Source organism: Bombina bombina, chromosome 2, assembly GCF_027579735.1.
Source record: "Bombina bombina isolate aBomBom1 chromosome 2, aBomBom1.pri, whole genome shotgun sequence".
Taxonomy (NCBI): Eukaryota; Metazoa; Chordata; class Amphibia; order Anura; family Bombinatoridae; genus Bombina; species Bombina bombina.
Window position 1 is genome coordinate 1,407,531,204 of NC_069500.1, and position 24,378 is coordinate 1,407,555,581.

At 37.6% G+C, this 24,378-nt stretch overlaps 1 protein-coding gene across 2 annotated transcripts; it reads right to left on the reverse strand.

Moving 5' to 3' along the window:
* Positions 1–16,435: 16,435 nt before the first annotated feature.
* On the reverse strand, positions 16,436–23,255 carry LOC128650416 (uncharacterized). Of its 2 annotated transcripts, XM_053704353.1 has the most exons (3): positions 22,935–23,241; positions 21,824–21,959; positions 16,436–17,044 (listed from the first exon to the last, which is right to left on the reverse strand). In XM_053704353.1, the coding sequence occupies exons 1-3, from the start codon at positions 23,154–23,156 to the stop codon at positions 17,028–17,030; spliced, it is 375 nt and encodes a 124-aa protein (XP_053560328.1). In that variant the 5' UTR covers positions 23,157–23,241; the 3' UTR covers positions 16,436–17,027. The 2 variants fall into 2 exon arrangements, with proteins under 2 accessions (XP_053560328.1, XP_053560327.1); XM_053704352.1 differs by lacking the exon at positions 16,436–17,044 and having other exon boundaries at positions 20,709–21,959; positions 22,935–23,255.
* Positions 23,256–24,378: the final 1,123 nt, after the last annotated feature.

Consider the following 24,378-nt stretch of genomic DNA (forward strand, 5'->3'; position numbering starts at 1 on the left):
ATAAATCTAAATAAAATTACTACAATTCACTAAATTATTCCTATTTAAAACTAAATACTTACCTAAAATAAACCCTAAGATAGCTACAATATAACTAATAGTTACATTGTAACTAGCTTAGGGTTTATTTTTAGTTTACAGGCAACTTTGTATTTAATTTAACTAGGTAGAATAGTTATTAAATAGTTATTAACTATTTAATAACTACCTAGTTAAAATAAAGACAAATTTACCTGTAAAATAAAACCTAATCTAAGTTACAATTACACCTAACACTACACTATAATTAAATAAATTAACTAAATTAAATACAATTAATTACAATTAAATACAATTATCTAAAGTACGAAAAAAAACACTAAATTACATAAAATAATAAAATAATTACAAGTTTTTTTAAACTAATTACACCGACTCTAATCCCCCTAACAAAATAAAAAAATAAATTAAAAAAAAGCCCTACCATACACTAAATTACAAATAGCCCTTAAAAGGGCCTTTTGCAGGGCATTGCCCCAAAGTAGTAATCAGCTCTTTTACCTGTAAAAAGAAGTACAAATACCCCCCCAACATTAAAACCCACCACCCACACAACCAACCCTACTCAAAAACCCACCCAATCCCCGCTTAAAAAAAACCTAACACTAACCCCTTGAAGATCACCCTACCATAAGACGTCTTCACCCAACCGGGCAGAAGTGGTCCTCCAGACGGGCAGAAGTCTTCATCCAATCAGCCAATAGGATTAAGCTTGCATTCTATTGGCTGATTGGAACAGCCAATAGAATGCCAGCTCAATCCTATTGGCTGATTGGATCAGCCAATAGAATTTTTTCTACCTTAAATCCGATTGTCTGATAGAATTCTATCAGCCAATCGGAATTGAAGGGACGCCATCTTGGATGACATCACTTAAAGGTACCGTCATTTAGTAAGAAGACTCCGGATGAAGACTCCGGATGTCTTGAAAATGGACCCGCTCCGCCCCGGATGGATGAAGATAGAAGATGCCGTCTGGATGAAGACTTCTGCCCATCTGGAGGACCTCTTCTGTCCGGCTTGGATGAAGACTTCTGCCTGTCTGGAGGACCACTTCTGCCAGGTTGGGTGAAGACGTCTCACGGTAGGGTGATCTTCAAGGGGTTAGTGTTTTTTAAGGGGTGATTGGGTTGGTTTTAGAGGAGGGTTGGTTGTGTGGGTGGTGGTTTTTAATGTTGGGGGGGTATTTGTACTTTTTTTTTACAGGTAAAAGAGCTGATTACTACTTTGGGGCAATGCCCCGCAAAAAGCCCTTTTAAGGTAGTGTAGGGTAGGGCTTTTTTATTTTGGGGGCTTTTTTATTTTGTTAGGGGGATTAGAGTAGGTACATGAAATAAAAGGAAGAAAAGACAGGCGCACAAGGCACAATTCAAGTGTAGAGTTTTTATTATGAATAATAGACACACAGTTAGAAACACTTACTAGATTAAAAACAAAATGTGCATTGAGAGCATATGCTCCTGGGATTATCGCAGCACCTGTGGCACCGGGAATTTGATGTTCTTCTCCTCTCCGTTCACAATGAGAGCAATTGGGCGGCGGTGTTCCGGATCCTGTCACCCAAAACTCTAGTGACACTGGTAGCCAACAGTACTTTATAAATGCTTTCCCATAAAGTCTTTGTTTGGTTTTAGATGCCTGACGCGTTTCCCCCGACTCCGGTCGGGCTTTTTCAAAGGCAGAGTAGATTTAAACAGGCGCCTGTTTGTTTTAAAGGCGTGTTAACCAATCAGGTTAGAGGTGTGCGCTCTTTGTCCAATCGTTACTGGAAGGTGTGAGCGCATATCGGAAAGTCCCGGATTGGGGTTAAAAGCTCGTGTGTTATACTCCATTAGGTGCAATCACTATGCTTAATGCAGAGTTTCATGTGGAGGACATATCGAATATTAAACACAGAAAACAACCATGATACATACATGTAAGGCATATACAGAGAACGGACAAACAGACCTAAAGTATTCTCATTTGTTACAACCACAGATATATTGTATAATAAAACATATTATAAGGCTAAAATACGGGTATGCATTGTGTGTTTAAAATACTATCTCTGGGACCCCTAATTATCACATTGAGGGTTATAAACGATCTTTCATAAGTTTTATTAGTGTATATAACTGATATATAGCCCTGATGAGGATTTCTATACTGAGCCTAAACTTGAACATATAAACTTATAATAAAAATTGACGTTATGAAGGATAGGGTAAAAAAATAAAAATTTAAAAACTTGTAGAGTTCTGTCCTTATTAATTTTAATTTTAGAATGACTTTAAAGTTATATGTAGATTGGGAAATTTAAATATATAAATAGAGGATTGTTAACTGGATGACTATTATTTTCTAAACGTATAGACAAGATTATTTATGTTTTTAATTTTTTAATTTTTGATTGTTATATATATACTTATAGCAAATGATTCCATAGATTTTGTTTAAGGGAATAACGTTGCTGTATAGAAAAGATGATCTTGAAAATAAACCTATTCTATATAGTTCTAATGAATTTAGGAATAAACATGTTCTTAATTTCATTTTCTTTATTTCTGGCAATGGTCAGAGGATGCCCTGAAAAAAAGGTTCAAGGGGGATATGATTTTGTAATATATTAGGCTAGGTAAAAGTTAATATTTTTAAACTAATATAAAATAGTGTCAGAATTTATAAAAATTTGTGAAAATTTATTAAAATTTTTTTATATAGTTTTCTGAGTTAAAATTGATTAATTTAAAATTTGAATTAAAAAGTAATAAATAAATTAATCATGGAAAGAAAAAAATTTTCACTAAAAAAATTGCTATGAAAGGTGCTAGCTCTATGGAGATTCTAAAAGACCAAGGAACATAGAGACTGGTTTGTTGTATTATATGAATGCCGCTACATCTATATCGATGTTGAGCCCTAGGGGTTGTAGTGTTTTAAGCCTATATATCCACTTTGTTTCTAGTTTTCTTAGTTCAAGTAATCTATTTGGTTTTGTATGTGGCACTTGGTCAATTACTTGTACCTTTAACGAACTAGGATTACTCCTATGGCAATCCAAAAAATGTTTTGGTACACTATGGTTCTCCATTTTTTCTTTAATATTGTATAGATGCTCATTTATCCTGCGTCTTATCTTTCTTTTTGTGCGCCCTATGTATAATAGGCCACATCCACATTCCAATAAATAAACTACATAAATTGAATCGCAGTTGCTTCTAAAATCTATACTGTATGTTTCTGTGGATTGGCTATTATGGAATGTGGGTGCTTTGTTTATGTGTTTGCACATATTACATCTTGATTTTCCACATTTCATGGTACCTTTCCAGTTTGTTAGCCAATTGTCCACCTTTGGACTGATTTTACTATTTGGAGCAGGTTTGATTCTACTGGGAGCTAGTATATTCTTCAAGCTCCTCCCTTTTTTATATGTGAAGGTGGGTTTTTCTTCAAGCTGTGGACCTAAAATAGGATCTGATTTTAAGATGGGCCAATGTTTGTTAATAATGTCTTCTAATTTTTTAGAACCTTGATTGTATGTGGATATAAATCTTATAGGATTGTGGTTTGTGGACAGAGATTTGATTAAATTGTTATGAAAATTGGTCCCTATTAAATTTGACTCGTTATTCGAATTAAGATTCGTCCCTCTGAAGAAAGACCTTCTGTCTTTAGCAGCTATAACTGTTTTTGCTTTATTTAGTGCCTCTTGGTTATATCCTTTATCTAAAAATTTCTTCTCTAGGATATCTGCTTCTATATTATAATCTGAATTATGTGTACAATTTCTCCTAATTCTTGAAAATTGACTCTTAGGAACATTATTTATCCAACTCTTCTTGTGCGCACTTTTTGCTTGTATGAAGCTATTGCAATCGGTGGTTTTCCTATAGTTTTTAACAGCAATTTTACCTTCTTGATCTTTAAACAAAATTAAATCTAAAAATTCTATTTTTTCTTTTGATACATTTTTTGTAAATTTTAAATTAAAATCATTACTATTTATGTGATCTATAAAATCATTAACTCTTTCTTCATCGCCCCTCCATAGAATGATGATATCGTCTATATATCTTGCATATATTAAAATATTATTAATAAAAGGGTTATTTTCCCACACATAGGTGTTCTCAAACGCATTCACATACAGATTTGCGTATGAGGGGGCAAAAGTGGTGCCCATAGCCGTCCCTCTTTTTTGTACATAAAATTTATTTTCAAAATTAAAATAATTTCTGTGTAAGATAAATTTCATACTTTCTATTAAAAATTCTATTTGGTTAGGGGGAAAGGACCAATTTGATAATTCTAACTCCACTTTCTGGATACCATTCGAATGTGGGATGCATGTATATAGTGATGCAACGTCGCATGTTAGCCAAATCATATCTTCTTCCCAGTTTAACCCTTCAAATTTGGTAATTACTTCTGTTGTATCTTTTAAATATGCTCTGGTAGATTTTACCAGTGGTTGCAAGAAAAAATCTACATATTTTGAAAGTTTATCTGTAATAGACCCAATCCCGGAGATAATAGGTCTACCGGGAGGGTTTTGTTGGTCCTTATGTACTTTTGGGAGGTGGTATATGATTGGTATGTTTGGTTGTGGGTTATATATATATTTGTATTCATCATCATTTAGTATCCCTTCCGTTTTTGCTTTACTTAACAGTTTGTTTAACTCTTTATTATAAATTTCAGTTGGGTCTGTTGACAACATTTCATATGTGTCTGCATCCCCTAAGAGTTTCATGGCCTCTTTTAGGTAATCTTCTCTCTTCTGGATTACTATCCCCCCTCCCTTGTCGGCCGGGCGGATAATGATTTCTCTATTATCACCTAATTTTTTGAGGGATTTCCTTTCCAGGATGCTTAAATTATCATTGTGTTTAGTAATAAAACTATTTACATCTTTAAATTGATCTTCTATCTCTTTACATATTAGTTTATTAAAAGTCGATATATAATCTCCCTGTGCTCCTACCGGATTAAAAGTTGACTTGGCTTTGAAATTTGTATGCTGGATAGTTGGTTCATTCTCATGGATGGATAAATTTGATATGTTAAAAAATTCATCATTAAAATCTTCATTGGGTAAAATATGATCAATATTTTCAAAGTTTTTTAAAATATTTAAAGTCCCTAGGTCTCCTGCTTCTAAGTATTCCTTATTTGGTCTATCTCTATATTCTGGATTTTTTAAAAAATATCTTTTTAGCGTCAGTTTTCTGACATATTTATGGATGTCAACGAACATCTCGAATTTGTTAGGTTTTGATTTAGGGGCGAAGTTTAATCCTTTTTGCAATAAAGATATGTCATTATGGTCTAGATCAATTTTGGCTAAATTAAAAATATCTTTTTTGGCCTCTCCTATTCTTTCCTTATTTTTCCTGCTAGCCTGTATGAGTTTTCCTGCTCTGTTACCCCTTCTTCTTTTTCTAAAGATCTTTTTCTCTGTTTTGTTCTGTCCTGTTGTGGTGGATTGTGATTTCTGACCTGGTCTGGGCCTAAAAAATGTTTATCCTCATATATGTTTTTAGGTCTGGCCCCATTCCTGTCCCAGTTGAACATAGTTGTGCTATTCTCATTGTATGCGGGGGAGCTAATCTTATTATAATTCATACTTTGTCTTACATCGTTCCTCTCCCAATTTGGTGTTGTTCTATAACTATCCTTGTGTGCAAGAGGGGCATATCTATTGGAATTGGAACCTTGCCTGTAATGATTATTAGCTATATTAGTATTATCCCTCTGGCTATTTCTACGTCTCCATTGTAAGGGATGGTTATTGTAATTACTTTTGTAATTGTAATGATGGCCATAGGGATCATTGTTATGATTATCAAAATTCTTATTCTGATAGTGAAATACTTCCTCGGTATTGCACTGCCTGAATTGTCGTGGCTCAAATGGTACTTTTCTTTGTGTGTGTTGCTTATTATAATGATTATATTGGTTTCTATTTATGTATGCTTCCCTGGGATGGAATACTGTATTTTTGTGTTCATCCCTGGGTGGAGCCAGTGATTTGGGTGACCTTAATTTTGAATGGTCCACCGTGTTTTCTACTATGGTGGATGCTGTAGTTTGCACTTTATTTTCTTTCTTGTATGTATATACTTTGTTATTTTTGAAATCTTCTATATCTCTTTTAAGCTTTTTCTGTTTGTTGTTTTGTAAGTCCCTATCTAATTGACTCACTCTGTATTGAATGCTTTTATTGCGAGTTATCCACTTCTCTATATTTTTAAATGGTTGAATTTGATTGACTACCTCCTCAATTTCTACCTTTAATCTGTTTAGTCTCAGTTCTCTATATTTAATTAAAATGTTAATATATTTGTTGGAACATTCAAAACTTGCTGTCTCCCACTCAGTGGTGAACTCGACTTCATCCAAGTCAAAAGCTGGCTGTTTAAAAACTCTTAGGCCCCTTGGCACTACTTTATGTTTAATATAATTTTCTAAGAGTATTAGGTCTTGCCAATCTTTTGCATCTTGATATAGTAATTTTTCCAGTGTTTGGAATAATTCCTCTGGGTCTCTCTCAATATTTATAACATCCTCCTCAGTTTCTAATAGATCAATGGCTCTATTTCTATTTGCCCTATGTGGATTATTTCCAAAATCTTTAAGTGTAACATTAGATAGATTTTCTGGTCTCATTTCTATTGACATTGCAGCTAATGGTTCAGACATTTCAGCAGCAAAAAAAGGGGAAATACTTGGTTTAAACAAAACACTGTTTGTGATTTTATGCGCTTATGTTCTGAAACCAATTTTCTTATTGATTATTATCTATTTATTGATACCACTATGACGGTATGATGGAAATTTGTCTAGCAATAAAAACACCTTTAAATATAATAAAAAGCTAAGTAAGCAATTTAAAACTGGGGATTTTAAAAACTTCTGAAGTTGAAAAAATGTTAAAAAAGAAAACGAAAATTAAGAAACATAATGATAACAATAATACTATAAATGAAAAACAAGATATTGTAAATAAATGATGAGATTATACCCTAATAGACAAAACTGGAAATTTGTGTTTATCAAAAGTCCATAGATGTAATCACAGTCATAAAATGGGATTTTATAATTTTAGTCCCCGGTCACATTTAGACTTAGAGTAAACAGTTTTTAGAATTCTATTAGGATTGGGACGGTACCTTAAGTGTTAAAACAGAGAGTTTTCTTATATTTTGCAGATGATCCTGAATTGGTGAGGGATAACGTTCAAATGAACCATACAGAAAGCAATTCTATTTTGATTGCAGTGCCGCTGAAAGTGCCGCCTGTTCCCAGCCAGCAATCCCACTGGTCTCGGCTCAGATGTAGTTACATGAAATAAAAGGAAGAAAAGACAGGCGCACAAGGCACAATTCAAGTGTAGAGTTTTTATTATGAATAATAGACACACAGTTAGAAACACTTACTAGATTAAAAACAAAATGTGCATTGAGAGCATATGCTCCTGGGATTATCGCAGCACCTGTGGCACCGGGAATTTGATGTTCTTCTCCTCTCCGTTCACAATGAGAGCAATTGGGCGGCGGTGTTCCGGATCCTGTCACCCAAAACTCTAGTGACACTGGTAGCCAACAGTACTTTATAAATGCTTTCCCATAAAGTCTTTGTTTGGTTTTAGATGCCTGACGCGTTTCCCCCGACTCCGGTCGGGCTTTTTCAAAGGCAGAGTAGATTTAAACAGGCGCCTGTTTGTTTTAAAGGCGTGTTAACCAATCAGGTTAGAGGTGTGCGCTCTTTGTCCAATCGTTACTGGAAGGTGTGAGCGCATATCGGAAAGTCCCGGATTGGGGTTAAAAGCTCGTGTGTTATACTCCATTAGGTGCAATCACTATGCTTAATGCAGAGTTTCATGTGGAGGACATATCGAATATTAAACACAGAAAACAACCATGATACATACATGTAAGGCATATACAGAGAACGGACAAACAGACCTAAAGTATTCTCATTTGTTACAACCACAGATATATTGTATAATAAAACATATTATAAGGCTAAAATACGGGTATGCATTGTGTGTTTAAAATACTATCTCTGGGACCCCTAATTATCACATTGAGGGTTATAAACGATCTTTCATAAGTTTTATTAGTGTATATAACTGATATATAGCCCTGATGAGGATTTCTATACTGAGCCTAAACTTGAACATATAAACTTATAATAAAAATTGACGTTATGAAGGATAGGGTAAAAAAATAAAAATTTAAAAACTTGTAGAGTTCTGTCCTTATTAATTTTAATTTTAGAATGACTTTAAAGTTATATGTAGATTGGGAAATTTAAATATATAAATAGAGGATTGTTAACTGGATGACTATTATTTTCTAAACGTATAGACAAGATTATTTATGTTTTTAATTTTTTAATTTTTGATTGTTATATATATACTTATAGCAAATGATTCCATAGATTTTGTTTAAGGGAATAACGTTGCTGTATAGAAAAGATGATCTTGAAAATAAACCTATTCTATATAGTTCTAATGAATTTAGGAATAAACATGTTCTTAATTTCATTTTCTTTATTTCTGGCAATGGTCAGAGGATGCCCTGAAAAAAAGGTTCAAGGGGGATATGATTTTGTAATATATTAGGCTAGGTAAAAGTTAATATTTTTAAACTAATATAAAATAGTGTCAGAATTTATAAAAATTTGTGAAAATTTATTAAAATTTTTTTATATAGTTTTCTGAGTTAAAATTGATTAATTTAAAATTTGAATTAAAAAGTAATAAATAAATTAATCATGGAAAGAAAAAAATTTTCACTAAAAAAATTGCTATGAAAGGTGCTAGCTCTATGGAGATTCTAAAAGACCAAGGAACATAGAGACTGGTTTGTTGTATTATATGAATGCCGCTACATCTATATCGATGTTGAGCCCTAGGGGTTGTAGTGTTTTAAGCCTATATATCCACTTTGTTTCTAGTTTTCTTAGTTCAAGTAATCTATTTGGTTTTGTATGTGGCACTTGGTCAATTACTTGTACCTTTAACGAACTAGGATTACTCCTATGGCAATCCAAAAAATGTTTTGGTACACTATGGTTCTCCATTTTTTCTTTAATATTGTATAGATGCTCATTTATCCTGCGTCTTATCTTTCTTTTTGTGCGCCCTATGTATAATAGGCCACATCCACATTCCAATAAATAAACTACATAAATTGAATCGCAGTTGCTTCTAAAATCTATACTGTATGTTTCTGTGGATTGGCTATTATGGAATGTGGGTGCTTTGTTTATGTGTTTGCACATATTACATCTTGATTTTCCACATTTCATGGTACCTTTCCAGTTTGTTAGCCAATTGTCCACCTTTGGACTGATTTTACTATTTGGAGCAGGTTTGATTCTACTGGGAGCTAGTATATTCTTCAAGCTCCTCCCTTTTTTATATGTGAAGGTGGGTTTTTCTTCAAGCTGTGGACCTAAAATAGGATCTGATTTTAAGATGGGCCAATGTTTGTTAATAATGTCTTCTAATTTTTTAGAACCTTGATTGTATGTGGATATAAATCTTATAGGATTGTGGTTTGTGGACAGAGATTTGATTAAATTGTTATGAAAATTGGTCCCTATTAAATTTGACTCGTTATTCGAATTAAGATTCGTCCCTCTGAAGAAAGACCTTCTGTCTTTAGCAGCTATAACTGTTTTTGCTTTATTTAGTGCCTCTTGGTTATATCCTTTATCTAAAAATTTCTTCTCTAGGATATCTGCTTCTATATTATAATCTGAATTATGTGTACAATTTCTCCTAATTCTTGAAAATTGACTCTTAGGAACATTATTTATCCAACTCTTCTTGTGCGCACTTTTTGCTTGTATGAAGCTATTGCAATCGGTGGTTTTCCTATAGTTTTTAACAGCAATTTTACCTTCTTGATCTTTAAACAAAATTAAATCTAAAAATTCTATTTTTTCTTTTGATACATTTTTTGTAAATTTTAAATTAAAATCATTACTATTTATGTGATCTATAAAATCATTAACTCTTTCTTCATCGCCCCTCCATAGAATGATGATATCGTCTATATATCTTGCATATATTAAAATATTATTAATAAAAGGGTTATTTTCCCACACATAGGTGTTCTCAAACGCATTCACATACAGATTTGCGTATGAGGGGGCAAAAGTGGTGCCCATAGCCGTCCCTCTTTTTTGTACATAAAATTTATTTTCAAAATTAAAATAATTTCTGTGTAAGATAAATTTCATACTTTCTATTAAAAATTCTATTTGGTTAGGGGGAAAGGACCAATTTGATAATTCTAACTCCACTTTCTGGATACCATTCGAATGTGGGATGCATGTATATAGTGATGCAACGTCGCATGTTAGCCAAATCATATCTTCTTCCCAGTTTAACCCTTCAAATTTGGTAATTACTTCTGTTGTATCTTTTAAATATGCTCTGGTAGATTTTACCAGTGGTTGCAAGAAAAAATCTACATATTTTGAAAGTTTATCTGTAATAGACCCAATCCCGGAGATAATAGGTCTACCGGGAGGGTTTTGTTGGTCCTTATGTACTTTTGGGAGGTGGTATATGATTGGTATGTTTGGTTGTGGGTTATATATATATTTGTATTCATCATCATTTAGTATCCCTTCCGTTTTTGCTTTACTTAACAGTTTGTTTAACTCTTTATTATAAATTTCAGTTGGGTCTGTTGACAACATTTCATATGTGTCTGCATCCCCTAAGAGTTTCATGGCCTCTTTTAGGTAATCTTCTCTCTTCTGGATTACTATCCCCCCTCCCTTGTCGGCCGGGCGGATAATGATTTCTCTATTATCACCTAATTTTTTGAGGGATTTCCTTTCCAGGATGCTTAAATTATCATTGTGTTTAGTAATAAAACTATTTACATCTTTAAATTGATCTTCTATCTCTTTACATATTAGTTTATTAAAAGTCGATATATAATCTCCCTGTGCTCCTACCGGATTAAAAGTTGACTTGGCTTTGAAATTTGTATGCTGGATAGTTGGTTCATTCTCATGGATGGATAAATTTGATATGTTAAAAAATTCATCATTAAAATCTTCATTGGGTAAAATATGATCAATATTTTCAAAGTTTTTTAAAATATTTAAAGTCCCTAGGTCTCCTGCTTCTAAGTATTCCTTATTTGGTCTATCTCTATATTCTGGATTTTTTAAAAAATATCTTTTTAGCGTCAGTTTTCTGACATATTTATGGATGTCAACGAACATCTCGAATTTGTTAGGTTTTGATTTAGGGGCGAAGTTTAATCCTTTTTGCAATAAAGATATGTCATTATGGTCTAGATCAATTTTGGCTAAATTAAAAATATCTTTTTTGGCCTCTCCTATTCTTTCCTTATTTTTCCTGCTAGCCTGTATGAGTTTTCCTGCTCTGTTACCCCTTCTTCTTTTTCTAAAGATCTTTTTCTCTGTTTTGTTCTGTCCTGTTGTGGTGGATTGTGATTTCTGACCTGGTCTGGGCCTAAAAAATGTTTATCCTCATATATGTTTTTAGGTCTGGCCCCATTCCTGTCCCAGTTGAACATAGTTGTGCTATTCTCATTGTATGCGGGGGAGCTAATCTTATTATAATTCATACTTTGTCTTACATCGTTCCTCTCCCAATTTGGTGTTGTTCTATAACTATCCTTGTGTGCAAGAGGGGCATATCTATTGGAATTGGAACCTTGCCTGTAATGATTATTAGCTATATTAGTATTATCCCTCTGGCTATTTCTACGTCTCCATTGTAAGGGATGGTTATTGTAATTACTTTTGTAATTGTAATGATGGCCATAGGGATCATTGTTATGATTATCAAAATTCTTATTCTGATAGTGAAATACTTCCTCGGTATTGCACTGCCTGAATTGTTAATAATCAATAAGAAAATTGGTTTCAGAACATAAGCGCATAAAATCACAAACAGTGTTTTGTTTAAACCAAGTATTTCCCCTTTTTTTGCTGCTGAAATGTCTGAACCATTAGCTGCAATGTCAATAGAAATGAGACCAGAAAATCTATCTAATGTTACACTTAAAGATTTTGGAAATAATCCACATAGGGCAAATAGAAATAGAGCCATTGATCTATTAGAAACTGAGGAGGATGTTATAAATATTGAGAGAGACCCAGAGGAATTATTCCAAACACTGGAAAAATTACTATATCAAGATGCAAAAGATTGGCAAGACCTAATACTCTTAGAAAATTATATTAAACATAAAGTAGTGCCAAGGGGCCTAAGAGTTTTTAAACAGCCAGCTTTTGACTTGGATGAAGTCGAGTTCACCACTGAGTGGGAGACAGCAAGTTTTGAATGTTCCAACAAATATATTAACATTTTAATTAAATATAGAGAACTGAGACTAAACAGATTAAAGGTAGAAATTGAGGAGGTAGTCAATCAAATTCAACCATTTAAAAATATAGAGAAGTGGATAACTCGCAATAAAAGCATTCAATACAGAGTGAGTCAATTAGATAGGGACTTACAAAACAACAAACAGAAAAAGCTTAAAAGAGATATAGAAGATTTCAAAAATAACAAAGTATATACATACAAGAAAGAAAATAAAGTGCAAACTACAGCATCCACCATAGTAGAAAACACGGTGGACCATTCAAAATTAAGGTCACCCAAATCACTGGCTCCACCCAGGGATGAACACAAAAATACAGTATTCCATCCCAGGGAAGCATACATAAATAGAAACCAATATAATCATTATAATAAGCAACACACACAAAGAAAAGTACCATTTGAGCCACGACAATTCAGGCAGTGCAATACCGAGGAAGTATTTCACTATCAGAATAAGAATTTTGATAATCATAACAATGATCCCTATGGCCATCATTACAATTACAAAAGTAATTACAATAACCATCCCTTACAATGGAGACGTAGAAATAGCCAGAGGGATAATACTAATATAGCTAATAATCATTACAGGCAAGGTTCCAATTCCAATAGATATGCCCCTCTTGCACACAAGGATAGTTATAGAACAACACCAAATTGGGAGAGGAACGATGTAAGACAAAGTATGAATTATAATAAGATTAGCTCCCCCGCATACAATGAGAATAGCACAACTATGTTCAACTGGGACAGGAATGGGGCCAGACCTAAAAACATATATGAGGATAAACATTTTTTAGGCCCAGACCAGGTCAGAAATCACAATCCACCACAACAGGACAGAACAAAACAGAGAAAAAGATCTTTAGAAAAAGAAGAAGGGGTAACAGAGCAGGAAAACTCATACAGGCTAGCAGGAAAAATAAGGAAAGAATAGGAGAGGCCAAAAAAGATATTTTTAATTTAGCCAAAATTGATCTAGACCATAATGACATATCTTTATTGCAAAAAGGATTAAACTTCGCCCCTAAATCAAAACCTAACAAATTCGAGATGTTCGTTGACATCCATAAATATGTCAGAAAACTGACGCTAAAAAGATATTTTTTAAAAAATCCAGAATATAGAGATAGACCAAATAAGGAATACTTAGAAGCAGGAGACCTAGGGACTTTAAATATTTTAAAAAACTTTGAAAATATTGATCATATTTTACCCAATGAAGATTTTAATGATGAATTTTTTAACATATCAAATTTATCCATCCATGAGAATGAACCAACTATCCAGCATACAAATTTCAAAGCCAAGTCAACTTTTAATCCGGTAGGAGCACAGGGAGATTATATATCGACTTTTAATAAACTAATATGTAAAGAGATAGAAGATCAATTTAAAGATGTAAATAGTTTTATTACTAAACACAATGATAATTTAAGCATCCTGGAAAGGAAATCCCTCAAAAAATTAGGTGATAATAGAGAAATCATTATCCGCCCGGCCGACAAGGGAGGGGGGATAGTAATCCAGAAGAGAGAAGATTACCTAAAAGAGGCCATGAAACTCTTAGGGGATGCAGACACATATGAAATGTTGTCAACAGACCCAACTGAAATTTATAATAAAGAGTTAAACAAACTGTTAAGTAAAGCAAAAACGGAAGGGATACTAAATGATGATGAATACAAATATATATATAACCCACAACCAAACATACCAATCATATACCACCTCCCAAAAGTACATAAGGACCAACAAAACCCTCCCGGTAGACCTATTATCTCCGGGATTGGGTCTATTACAGATAAACTTTCAAAATATGTAGATTTTTTCTTGCAACCACTGGTAAAATCTACCAGAGCATATTTAAAAGATACAACAGAAGTAATTACCAAATTTGAAGGGTTAAACTGGGAAGAAGATATGATTTGGCTAACATGCGACGTTGCATCACTATATACATGCATCCCACATTCGAATGGTATCCAGAAAGTGGAGTTAGAATTATCAAATTGGTCCTTTCCCCCTAACCAAATAGAATTTTTAATAGAAAGTATGAAATTTATCTTACACAGAAATTATTTTAATTTTGAAAATAAATTTTATGTACAAAAAAGAGGGACGGCTATGGGCACCACTTTTGCCCCCTCATACGCAAATCTGTATGTGAATGCGTTTGAGAACACCTATGTGTGGGAAAATAACCCTTTTATTAATAACATTTTAATATATGCAAGATATATAGACGATATCATCATTCTATGGAGGGGCGATGAAGAAAGAGTTAATGATTTTATAGATCACATAAATAGTAATGATTTTAATTTAAAATTTACAAAAAATGTATCAAAAGAAAAAATAGAATTTTTAGATTTAATTTTGTTTAAAGATCAAGAAGGTAAAATTGCTGTTAAAAACTATAGGAAAACCACCGATTGCAATAGCTTCATACAAGCAAAAAGTGCGCACAAGAAGAGTTGGATAAATAATGTTCCTAAGAGTCAATTTTCAAGAATTAGGAGAAATTGTACACATAATTCAGATTATAATATAGAAGCAGATATCCTAGAGAAGAAATTTTTAGATAAAGGATATAACCAAGAGGCACTAAATAAAGCAAAAACAGTTATAGCTGCTAAAGACAGAAGGTCTTTCTTCAGAGGGACGAATCTTAATTCGAATAACGAGTCAAATTTAATAGGGACCAATTTTCATAACAATTTAATCAAATCTCTGTCCACAAACCACAATCCTATAAGATTTATATCCACATACAATCAAGGTTCTAAAAAATTAGAAGACATTATTAACAAACATTGGCCCATCTTAAAATCAGATCCTATTTTAGGTCCACAGCTTGAAGAAAAACCCACCTTCACATATAAAAAAGGGAGGAGCTTGAAGAATATACTAGCTCCCAGTAGAATCAAACCTGCTCCAAATAGTAAAATCAGTCCAAAGGTGGACAATTGGCTAACAAACTGGAAAGGTACCATGAAATGTGGAAAATCAAGATGTAATATGTGCAAACACATAAACAAAGCACCCACATTCCATAATAGCCAATCCACAGAAACATACAGTATAGATTTTAGAAGCAACTGCGATTCAATTTATGTAGTTTATTTATTGGAATGTGGATGTGGCCTATTATACATAGGGCGCACAAAAAGAAAGATAAGACGCAGGATAAATGAGCATCTATACAATATTAAAGAAAAAATGGAGAACCATAGTGTACCAAAACATTTTTTGGATTGCCATAGGAGTAATCCTAGTTCGTTAAAGGTACAAGTAATTGACCAAGTGCCACATACAAAACCAAATAGATTACTTGAACTAAGAAAACTAGAAACAAAGTGGATATATAGGCTTAAAACACTACAACCCCTAGGGCTCAACATCGATATAGATGTAGCGGCATTCATATAATACAACAAACCAGTCTCTATGTTCCTTGGTCTTTTAGAATCTCCATAGAGCTAGCACCTTTCATAGCAATTTTTTTAGTGAAAATTTTTTTCTTTCCATGATTAATTTATTTATTACTTTTTAATTCAAATTTTAAATTAATCAATTTTAACTCAGAAAACTATATAAAAAAATTTTAATAAATTTTCACAAATTTTTATAAATTCTGACACTATTTTATATTAGTTTAAAAATATTAACTTTTACCTAGCCTAATATATTACAAAATCATATCCCCCTTGAACCTTTTTTTCAGGGCATCCTCTGACCATTGCCAGAAATAAAGAAAATGAAATTAAGAACATGTTTATTCCTAAATTCATTAGAACTATATAGAATAGGTTTATTTTCAAGATCATCTTTTCTATACAGCAACGTTATTCCCTTAAACAAAATCTATGGAATCATTTGCTATAAGTATTAAGGTCTTAGAGGCTCCATTTAGCTTCCATATACTTTACACCCAATTGACCCACTTTTTGAACACCACCATCTATTACCACTTCTGCCATTCTGGCAACCTGAAATAATGACACAACACAGGAGTTTGGCTAAATATGGAAAGGTCACATTTAATAATTTAATTTAAATTCAAAAAATTTCTCACTGGGTAATAACATACCCTGGGTAATAACATACCCTGGGTAATAACATACCCTGGGTAATAACATACCCTTAATCAACATAACACTCAAAAATGCGTCAGCATTTGCATAACCTGAACTTGGATCCCACGTGTCAGGGGGGGGGACCACAAACCCCCCCTGTGGCAGAGCAAAAGGGGAGGAGCGAACCTGCAGCATATACCAGCCTTTAGCTAGACCACCGAATCACGACTTAGACTGGGTATGCTACAGGATCCCCTCCGCCCCTCGCAAGCCCTGCCTACGTGCCAGATCCCGATTTCACCGCAACAACTTATCAACTTTCTCCTATATGGCTGCTTGCTTATCTTAACGCTTTCAGCTAGCTTAGACCGCTCGAGTCACCCGCTAGCTTCCAGCTGCAGCTCTCTCGATCCCCTTATTAGGGGGCACGGGCGGTCTTACTGCGATCCAACTAAGTAGCTGACATCGTGCCCCTAACCATGCCAATTTCTCTCGATATCTCTGGTTGTGACCTCTCCGCGTAGTTGTCTTTACTGCTCTCTTGCATCTAGGGAGGGTGGGAGGGAAACAAAAAAGGTTAGTACTGAAGCCACTTCCTGTTGTCCCCCCTATATGTACCTTTTCCAACCCCCCTCTTCTATCTCTTGCTCTTCAGTCCCTCCTCTCATTCTTATCTTCTACTTCCCTATTCTCTAACCTAACTCCTTCCCCCCCCCCCCCCCTCTTCTCCCTTCCCCCCTGTCCTTCCAGCCAGGAGCCCAGCCCTTATGCCGCTCCGTTCTCATGCAATCCCTGCGCTCTTTTTAAGGTCTTAGAGGCTCCATTTAGCTTCCATATACTTTACACCCAATTGACCCACTTTTTGAACACCACCATCTATTACCACTTCTGCCATTCTGGCAACCTGAAATAATGACACAACACAGGAGTTTGGCTAAATATGGAAAGGTCACATTTAATAATTTAATTTAAATTCAAAAAATTTCTCACTGGGTAATAACATACCCTGGGTAATAACATACCCTGGGTAATAACATACCCTGGGTAATAACATACCCTTAATCAACATAACACTCAAAAATGCGTCAGCATTTGCATAACCTGAACTTGGATCCCACGTGTCAGGGGGGGGGACCACAAACCCCCCCTGTGGCAGAGCAAAAGGGGAGGAGCGAACCTGCAGCATATACCAGCCTTTAGCTAGACCACCGAATCACGACTTAGACTGGGTATGCTACAGGATCCCCTCCGCCCCTCGCAAGCCCTGCCTACGTGCCAGATCCCGATTTCACCGCCAACAAAGAAATACTCTTTCTGCCAACACCTTTAAACTTTTCCCGTGACCTTTCCTTACCTTGATCATTTCCTCCAACATTCTCCTGATGTCCTCCAAAAACTGGTCATTACCGGCCTCGTTCAGGTGAACTCCGTCGCGCCTGACTATCTCTTCCCTTTTTGCCGCCAACAATGGGTGCTCCAGCACCGCTCCACCTATCCCCCTGACTGCTTTTGCCGCTACCAAATTAATCTTCCTCCTTGCTCTGTAGCCCGCTCTCTGCGTGTCAGTGTTCCTCCAAACCAACCTTGATATTATGTTTGACCATACTATCTTTACTCCTTGCCATGTTATCGCCAACCACCCCATTACACTTTTTATACTTTCTTCCAGTTCCCTCAGAGGGTATGCTCCAATATCATTCCCTCCTAAATGTATTATCATTACGTCCGGGCGCCCCCATCTCTGCCTTGCCTGCTGTATTGTGCTTACCAACTCTTCCCACCTCATTCCTCTCTTTCCTATCCACCTAACACTGGCTTCGGTGTATCTAAATCCCAAATGTGTCCCTTTTGCCAATGTCGCAGCCCTAACTTGCGCCCAGTATACGTATGAATGCCCTACCCCCCATATCCTTAGTGCTCTTCCTGTAACAAATCACAAAGAAAAATGGAGAATTAAATTCATTCCGGTTGGCGCCATGACCTCGCATCCCTAATCGCAATCAAACGCCCCCTTTTGGCCTGATGTAGGACTTGTATGCTGCTGATTTCCACCTTCCCATTTTTTTAATCTGCTCGATCGAACATCCTCTAGATGCCGCACTGGTTGCTGCCCCTATTCTGAATGAGTGCGGCGCATAGTATGCATCTGACCAACCCAGTCTTTCTACCGTTCTTTCCAATACCTTCCTAAACTGAAAACCCGTGACGCCGGATCCGTCCCTATGCCTAACAAATTGCGGGCCCTCTGCCCTTGCTGTTAGCTCATAATCCCTTACTGCTGCCACCGGGCAAGTCGCGCCACCTGTCCTCCCCATTGACACCCATACCCCTTTTCCTTCCGTATCTGTTTTTGATTTCCGAATTAAAACTAGCACTGCTCGCACGCCCCATTTCACATCTTCTCGCCTTACACCACCGCCCACGTCTTTCCTATTCCTCGCCAGCAATTCCCCTATGCGCAATGCCCCATGGAAAGCCAAAGAGAAAGCTACCCTGAATACCAATGCCTCATCGTCATTGAAACATACTTTGCTGAGCACTGCCAACATTTCCGCCAACCTATCCTCTGTTATCGGCTCCCTTCTATCGCCTTGCTTCTTCTCTCCTACGCTCCACCCCTTGAATACTTTCCTTACCACAAATCTCTTTGTTATATCCTTTCTCCCATATAACTGCGAAAAATACGACACCCCCGCCAGTACTGTGCCCAACTGCCCTTTCTTCACCCCCCCTTGCTTCAATACCCATAGCCATTCTAGAAAAACCGTTTCTTCCTCGCGACCTATAATCTTGTTAAATTCGCACCACCGCTCCCAATACTTCTTGTATACGGCCCACGTTTTTGGCGCCACGGACTTCTCTACCATCTCCCTGATTCCGTCTATTTGCTGCCAATCTGCCAAAGAAGAACAGGGCAGGGTTCACCTTCCTTCCTTGCCCTTGGAGCCACCTTCCTAAATATTTCCCATTTAAACCTTGACAGTGCGTCTGCTACAATATTCCTGTACCCTGGTATATGCTGTGCTTTAAAACAAATATTGTGCTTAAGGCACTTTAATACAAAATATCTCAAATACTTAATAACCGGGTTAGATGATGACGACAAATTATTCATTACATCCACTACTGCCTTATTATCGGACCAACAGATGATTCTTTTGTTCTCTAATACATGGCCCCACAGCTCTATCGCTACTATAATGGGAAACAATTCAAGCAAAGTCATGTTCTTTATCCACCCTTTCTCCTTCCAATCTGCGGGCCATTCGCCCGCGCTCCATCTACCTTGCAAATACGCTCCAAACCCCGCACTGCCTGCTGCATCTGTGAACAACTCCAATTCTTCCACTGACCTTGCCTCTTCCCATATCCTGATACCATTAAATTCATCTAAAAATGCCTCCCACACTCTGAGGTCTTCCTTCATTTCCTTATTGACGCGCACCATATGCTCGGGCAGCTTTGCCCCTTTTGTCCCCATTTCCAACCTTCTTTTAAATAATCTACCCACCGGTATTACCCGGCACGCAAAATTCAAAACCCCCAGCAATCTCTGCATTTCTCTAAGAGTCACCTTATTCCTTTTCAACATCGTTTTTATCATATGTCTCGCCTTCTCAATCTTATCCGCAGGGAGCTCGCATTGCCCCTTTGCGGAATCTATCATGATACCCAGGAAAACCAGCCTCGTACCCGGCCCCTCCGACTTTTCCGTTGCTACTGGCACTCCCAACTGTTTGAACATTGCCTCTAGCTCTTCCTTCCAGATTCTACATTCCCCTGTCTCTTTCCTGCCTACCACCAAAAAATCATCTAAGTAGTGAGACATACTCTCACATCCTGTTTTTTCTGTAAACAACCAATGCAAAAATGAACTAAACTTTTCAAAAACTGAACAAGAAACCGAACACCCCATGGGCAAACACTTATCTATGTAATAATCACCATCAAACTTACAACCCATTAAATTAAAACTAGCTGTGTTCAAAGGCAATAACCTAAAAGCAGATTCCACATCTATCTTTGCCATCAACGCCCCTTTTCCAAGCCGTTTCACTATTCTTACCGCACTATCAAATGATTGATATTGCACTGAAGAATCCAACTTGTCAATTGCGTCGTTGACTGAATTCCCCCTGGGGTAGGACAGGTGCTGTATCATCCTGTATTTACCCTTCTCTTTCTTGGGAACTACTCCCAGAGGGGACACAATCAAGTCAGCACACGGCTTCTCTTTGAATGGCCCTGCCATTCTCCCCAATTTAACCTCCTTCCTCAATTTTTCCGCTAGTACTCCTGGAAATTCTGCTGCAGATTTTAAATTTCTCGCCTGCATAGCCCCTTTAACTTCTGTTTTAACTGGGACCACAAAACCTACACGCAAACCGTTTGTTAACAAAATCCTTTCCTCTTTCAGCGGGTACATTGCCAATTCCTCAATGATCCTATCTACCCTCAGCGGTGTTTTGGCCATTACCCGCCATTCCTCCTCCGCTACCGTTGCCCCCGTGCCCTCGAAAGGAAAACTTGCTATTGTTATTGGCATTACCCTTCCTACAATCCACTCCTGGGTGCGCTCCGCCACAATGCCTACATGCGTGCTTATATTTACATGAATTCCCCCTGTCGCACCTCTTGTCATTAAACGCCCAGCATTCCTTTGCCTCTGTTCTGAATGTTTTCCCTTGCCCTATGGGCCTACCTTGTGCTTCAGGGACCTTCATCACCCTCGTCCACGTATCTAGTATTTTTACCCCAAAATCCTTCCTACCTTTACCTCCCAATTGTATATTTCCTTTCCTAAATTCCCTATCATAATCCTTCCATGCGAAACCCCCGTATGTGGTGTAGCATTCCGCTATTAAATGTATGTATCTCAGAACCCCTTTCATCTTATCTGGATTGGCCGTTAGAAAACATTCTGCATATATGACCATCCCTTTCACCCATTCTGGAAATGTCTGCTTTGCCTTTCTCCCCCTTCCCTCATTAGATTTGACCGCCAAAGCTTCCCTAGTCATTTCAAACACATCCACATACCGTCCTCTCTGCGCTTTCCTAACAACCTTCGCTTTTAAATGTGTGGGAAGGGGTAAGAGCTTGGTCGCTGCTACTTCATCGTCTAAATTCACCACATTATCACTGCTGTCCTCGTCCTCATACCCTTCCTTCACCACCTTATTTTTCTCTTGCTTAGCATATAACTTTCTTACAATTTTCAAGATTTTTCTATGCCCCCTCCCATTACGCTTATCATCCTCAAAGTCATCATCCGTGGAACTATCTGACGAAGATTCACTACTGTCACTATAATACATTTGCTTACCGTGTTTCTTATGGCTCACACGATGCCCGTCTTGTCCTTCCTTGTCTGCTGCCGCCATTCCCTGCGGCGCTGTCGTGCTCCCTTCGACCTCTTTGTCACCTGCTCCATTGTTCACTTTACCCACTTTGTCTCTCTTCTGCAACATATTCATATTTACATTAGTACCATCCCCCCCTTTTCTTTGAACCTGTTTCACAGACATGTGCTCTGCCCTCTTACTGCTGCGTCCCCCATTCCCTGTATCCCTAATGCTCCTTTCATCCTCCCCTTCTTCCTCTACCCTCACATATGTATACCCCTCCGTATCCCTAATCATCCTGGGGCGCTCCACACTATTCTCTTCTAACCTGACCCTTTTTGCTGCCCTCCTGCTATTCGCCCCTCTTCTGTACACTTCACAGTACTTTTTCCTTTCTTTACCCCCTGCTCTAGCTCTGTCCTGGCCTTCCCACTCCTCCCCTGACTCGCATGTGTGTGTGCCTGGACCACCGGGTCCCCAGCAATCTGCCTCCGCATTCCTTAATTCCTCCCTCCTTCTTGGTTCCCTGCTCGTCTTCCCACCCGCACCGCTTGATACCTTGTGCTTATTTCCCCTTCCCGGCGACTGACGCCCTCTCTCCACTACCCCTGCTGAAACGGAATCATCCCTGTCGCACCGTGCGGCCCCCGCCCCCCCCTTCATGATGACGTCATCACGTAGCGCACGCCGTATCGGCGTGCGCATGCGCATATCGCGCTCACTGACTGGGGAAGAAGAGGGGGAGGGGGAGGAAGGGGGGATACTGCTGCGCCTATGGCGGCCACTCGCGCCCGCAACTGCGCCTCTATCAGACCGCTCACTGCTAAGCCAGACCCTGCCCCTGGACTGTCTGCCGCCTGCTCTACTACTATGGCCCTCATCTTCTAGGCCCCAATTACGCCGCCGCGCGCCCTGCTTGCTGCCCCCTAGAGGCGCCATTGCTTGCCGCCGCCTGCACCCCATACTGCCCCCCTGGCCTAAGGGAATCTCCGGACTGCTGGACCGGTCCGTTTCACTAAATAACGCCACTTCCCCCATACTCACATCAGAATTGGCCCCCTCCTCTGCCTCAGCCCTGTCTTTCATACTCACGTTACCCTCTTGCATCCGCTCTCTCTCAGGGGGGGTTACCGCTGCCTTCTGCTCCAAGACCGTCTCCTGCTTCTTCTGTTTCTCTCCCTGCCTTTTTTCCAGGAGCTTCAATCTCTTCTGAGCCCGGATTGCTCTCGTCTTCCAGAGGGTCTCATCATCTGTAAGGAACCGTTTGGGAATTCTCCTGCTTCTGGCCGTCATCTTCAGCAACTTCTTCTGCATCAGCTACAAGCAGCTCCTGAAACAAAAAAGGTTAGTACTGAAGCCACTTCCTGTTGTCCCCCCTATATGTACCTTTTCCAACCCCCCTCTTCTATCTCTTGCTCTTCAGTCCCTCCTCTCATTCTTATCTTCTACTTCCCTATTCTCTAACCTAACTCCTTACCCCCCCCCCCCCCCCTCTTCTCCCTTCCCCCCTGTCCTTCCAGCCAGGAGCCCAGCCCTTATGCCGCTCCGTTCTCATGCAATCCCTGCGCTCTTTTATATATAACAATCAAAAATTAAAAAATTAAAAACATAAATAATCTTGTCTATACGTTTAGAAAATAATAGTCATCCAGTTAACAATCCTCTATTTATATATTTAAATTTCCCAATCTACATATAACTTTAAAGTCATTCTAAAATTAAAATTAATAAGGACAGAACTCTACAAGTTTTTAAATTTTTATTTTTTTACCCTATCCTTCATAACGTCAATTTTTATTATAAGTTTATATGTTCAAGTTTAGGCTCAGTATAGAAATCCTCATCAGGGCTATATATCAGTTATATACACTAATAAAACTTATGAAAGATCGTTTATAACCCTCAATGTGATAATTAGGGGTCCCAGAGATAGTATTTTAAACACACAATGCATACCCGTATTTTAGCCTTATAATATGTTTTATTATACAATATATCTGTGGTTGTAACAAATGAGAATACTTTAGGTCTGTTTGTCCGTTCTCTGTATATGCCTTACATGTATGTATCATGGTTGTTTTCTGTGTTTAATATTCGATATGTCCTCCACATGAAACTCTGCATTAAGCATAGTGATTGCACCTAATGGAGTATAACACACGAGCTTTTAACCCCAATCCGGGACTTTCCGATATGCGCTCACACCTTCCAGTAACGATTGGACAAAGAGCGCACACCTCTAACCTGATTGGTTAACACGCCTTTAAAACAAACAGGCGCCTGTTTAAATCTACTCTGCCTTTGAAAAAGCCCGACCGGAGTCGGGGGAAACGCGTCAGGCATCTAAAACCAAACAAAGACTTTATGGGAAAGCATTTATAAAGTACTGTTGGCTACCAGTGTCACTAGAGTTTTGGGTGACAGGATCCGGAACACCGCCGCCCAATTGCTCTCATTGTGAACGGAGAGGAGAAGAACATCAAATTCCCGGTGCCACAGGTGCTGCGATAATCCCAGGAGCATATGCTCTCAATGC

Excerpts from the sequence above, each read along its gene's own strand:
- LOC128650416 (XM_053704352.1), bottom strand. The coding sequence starts at position 23,156 with ATGCAGAAGAAGTTGCTGAAGATGACGGCCAGAAGCAGGAGAATTCCC. Across the intron at positions 21,960-22,934 it reads AGCGGATGCAAGAGGGTAAC|AAGAGAGACAAAGTGGGTAA; the intron begins GTGAGTATGAAA and ends AATATGTTGCAG.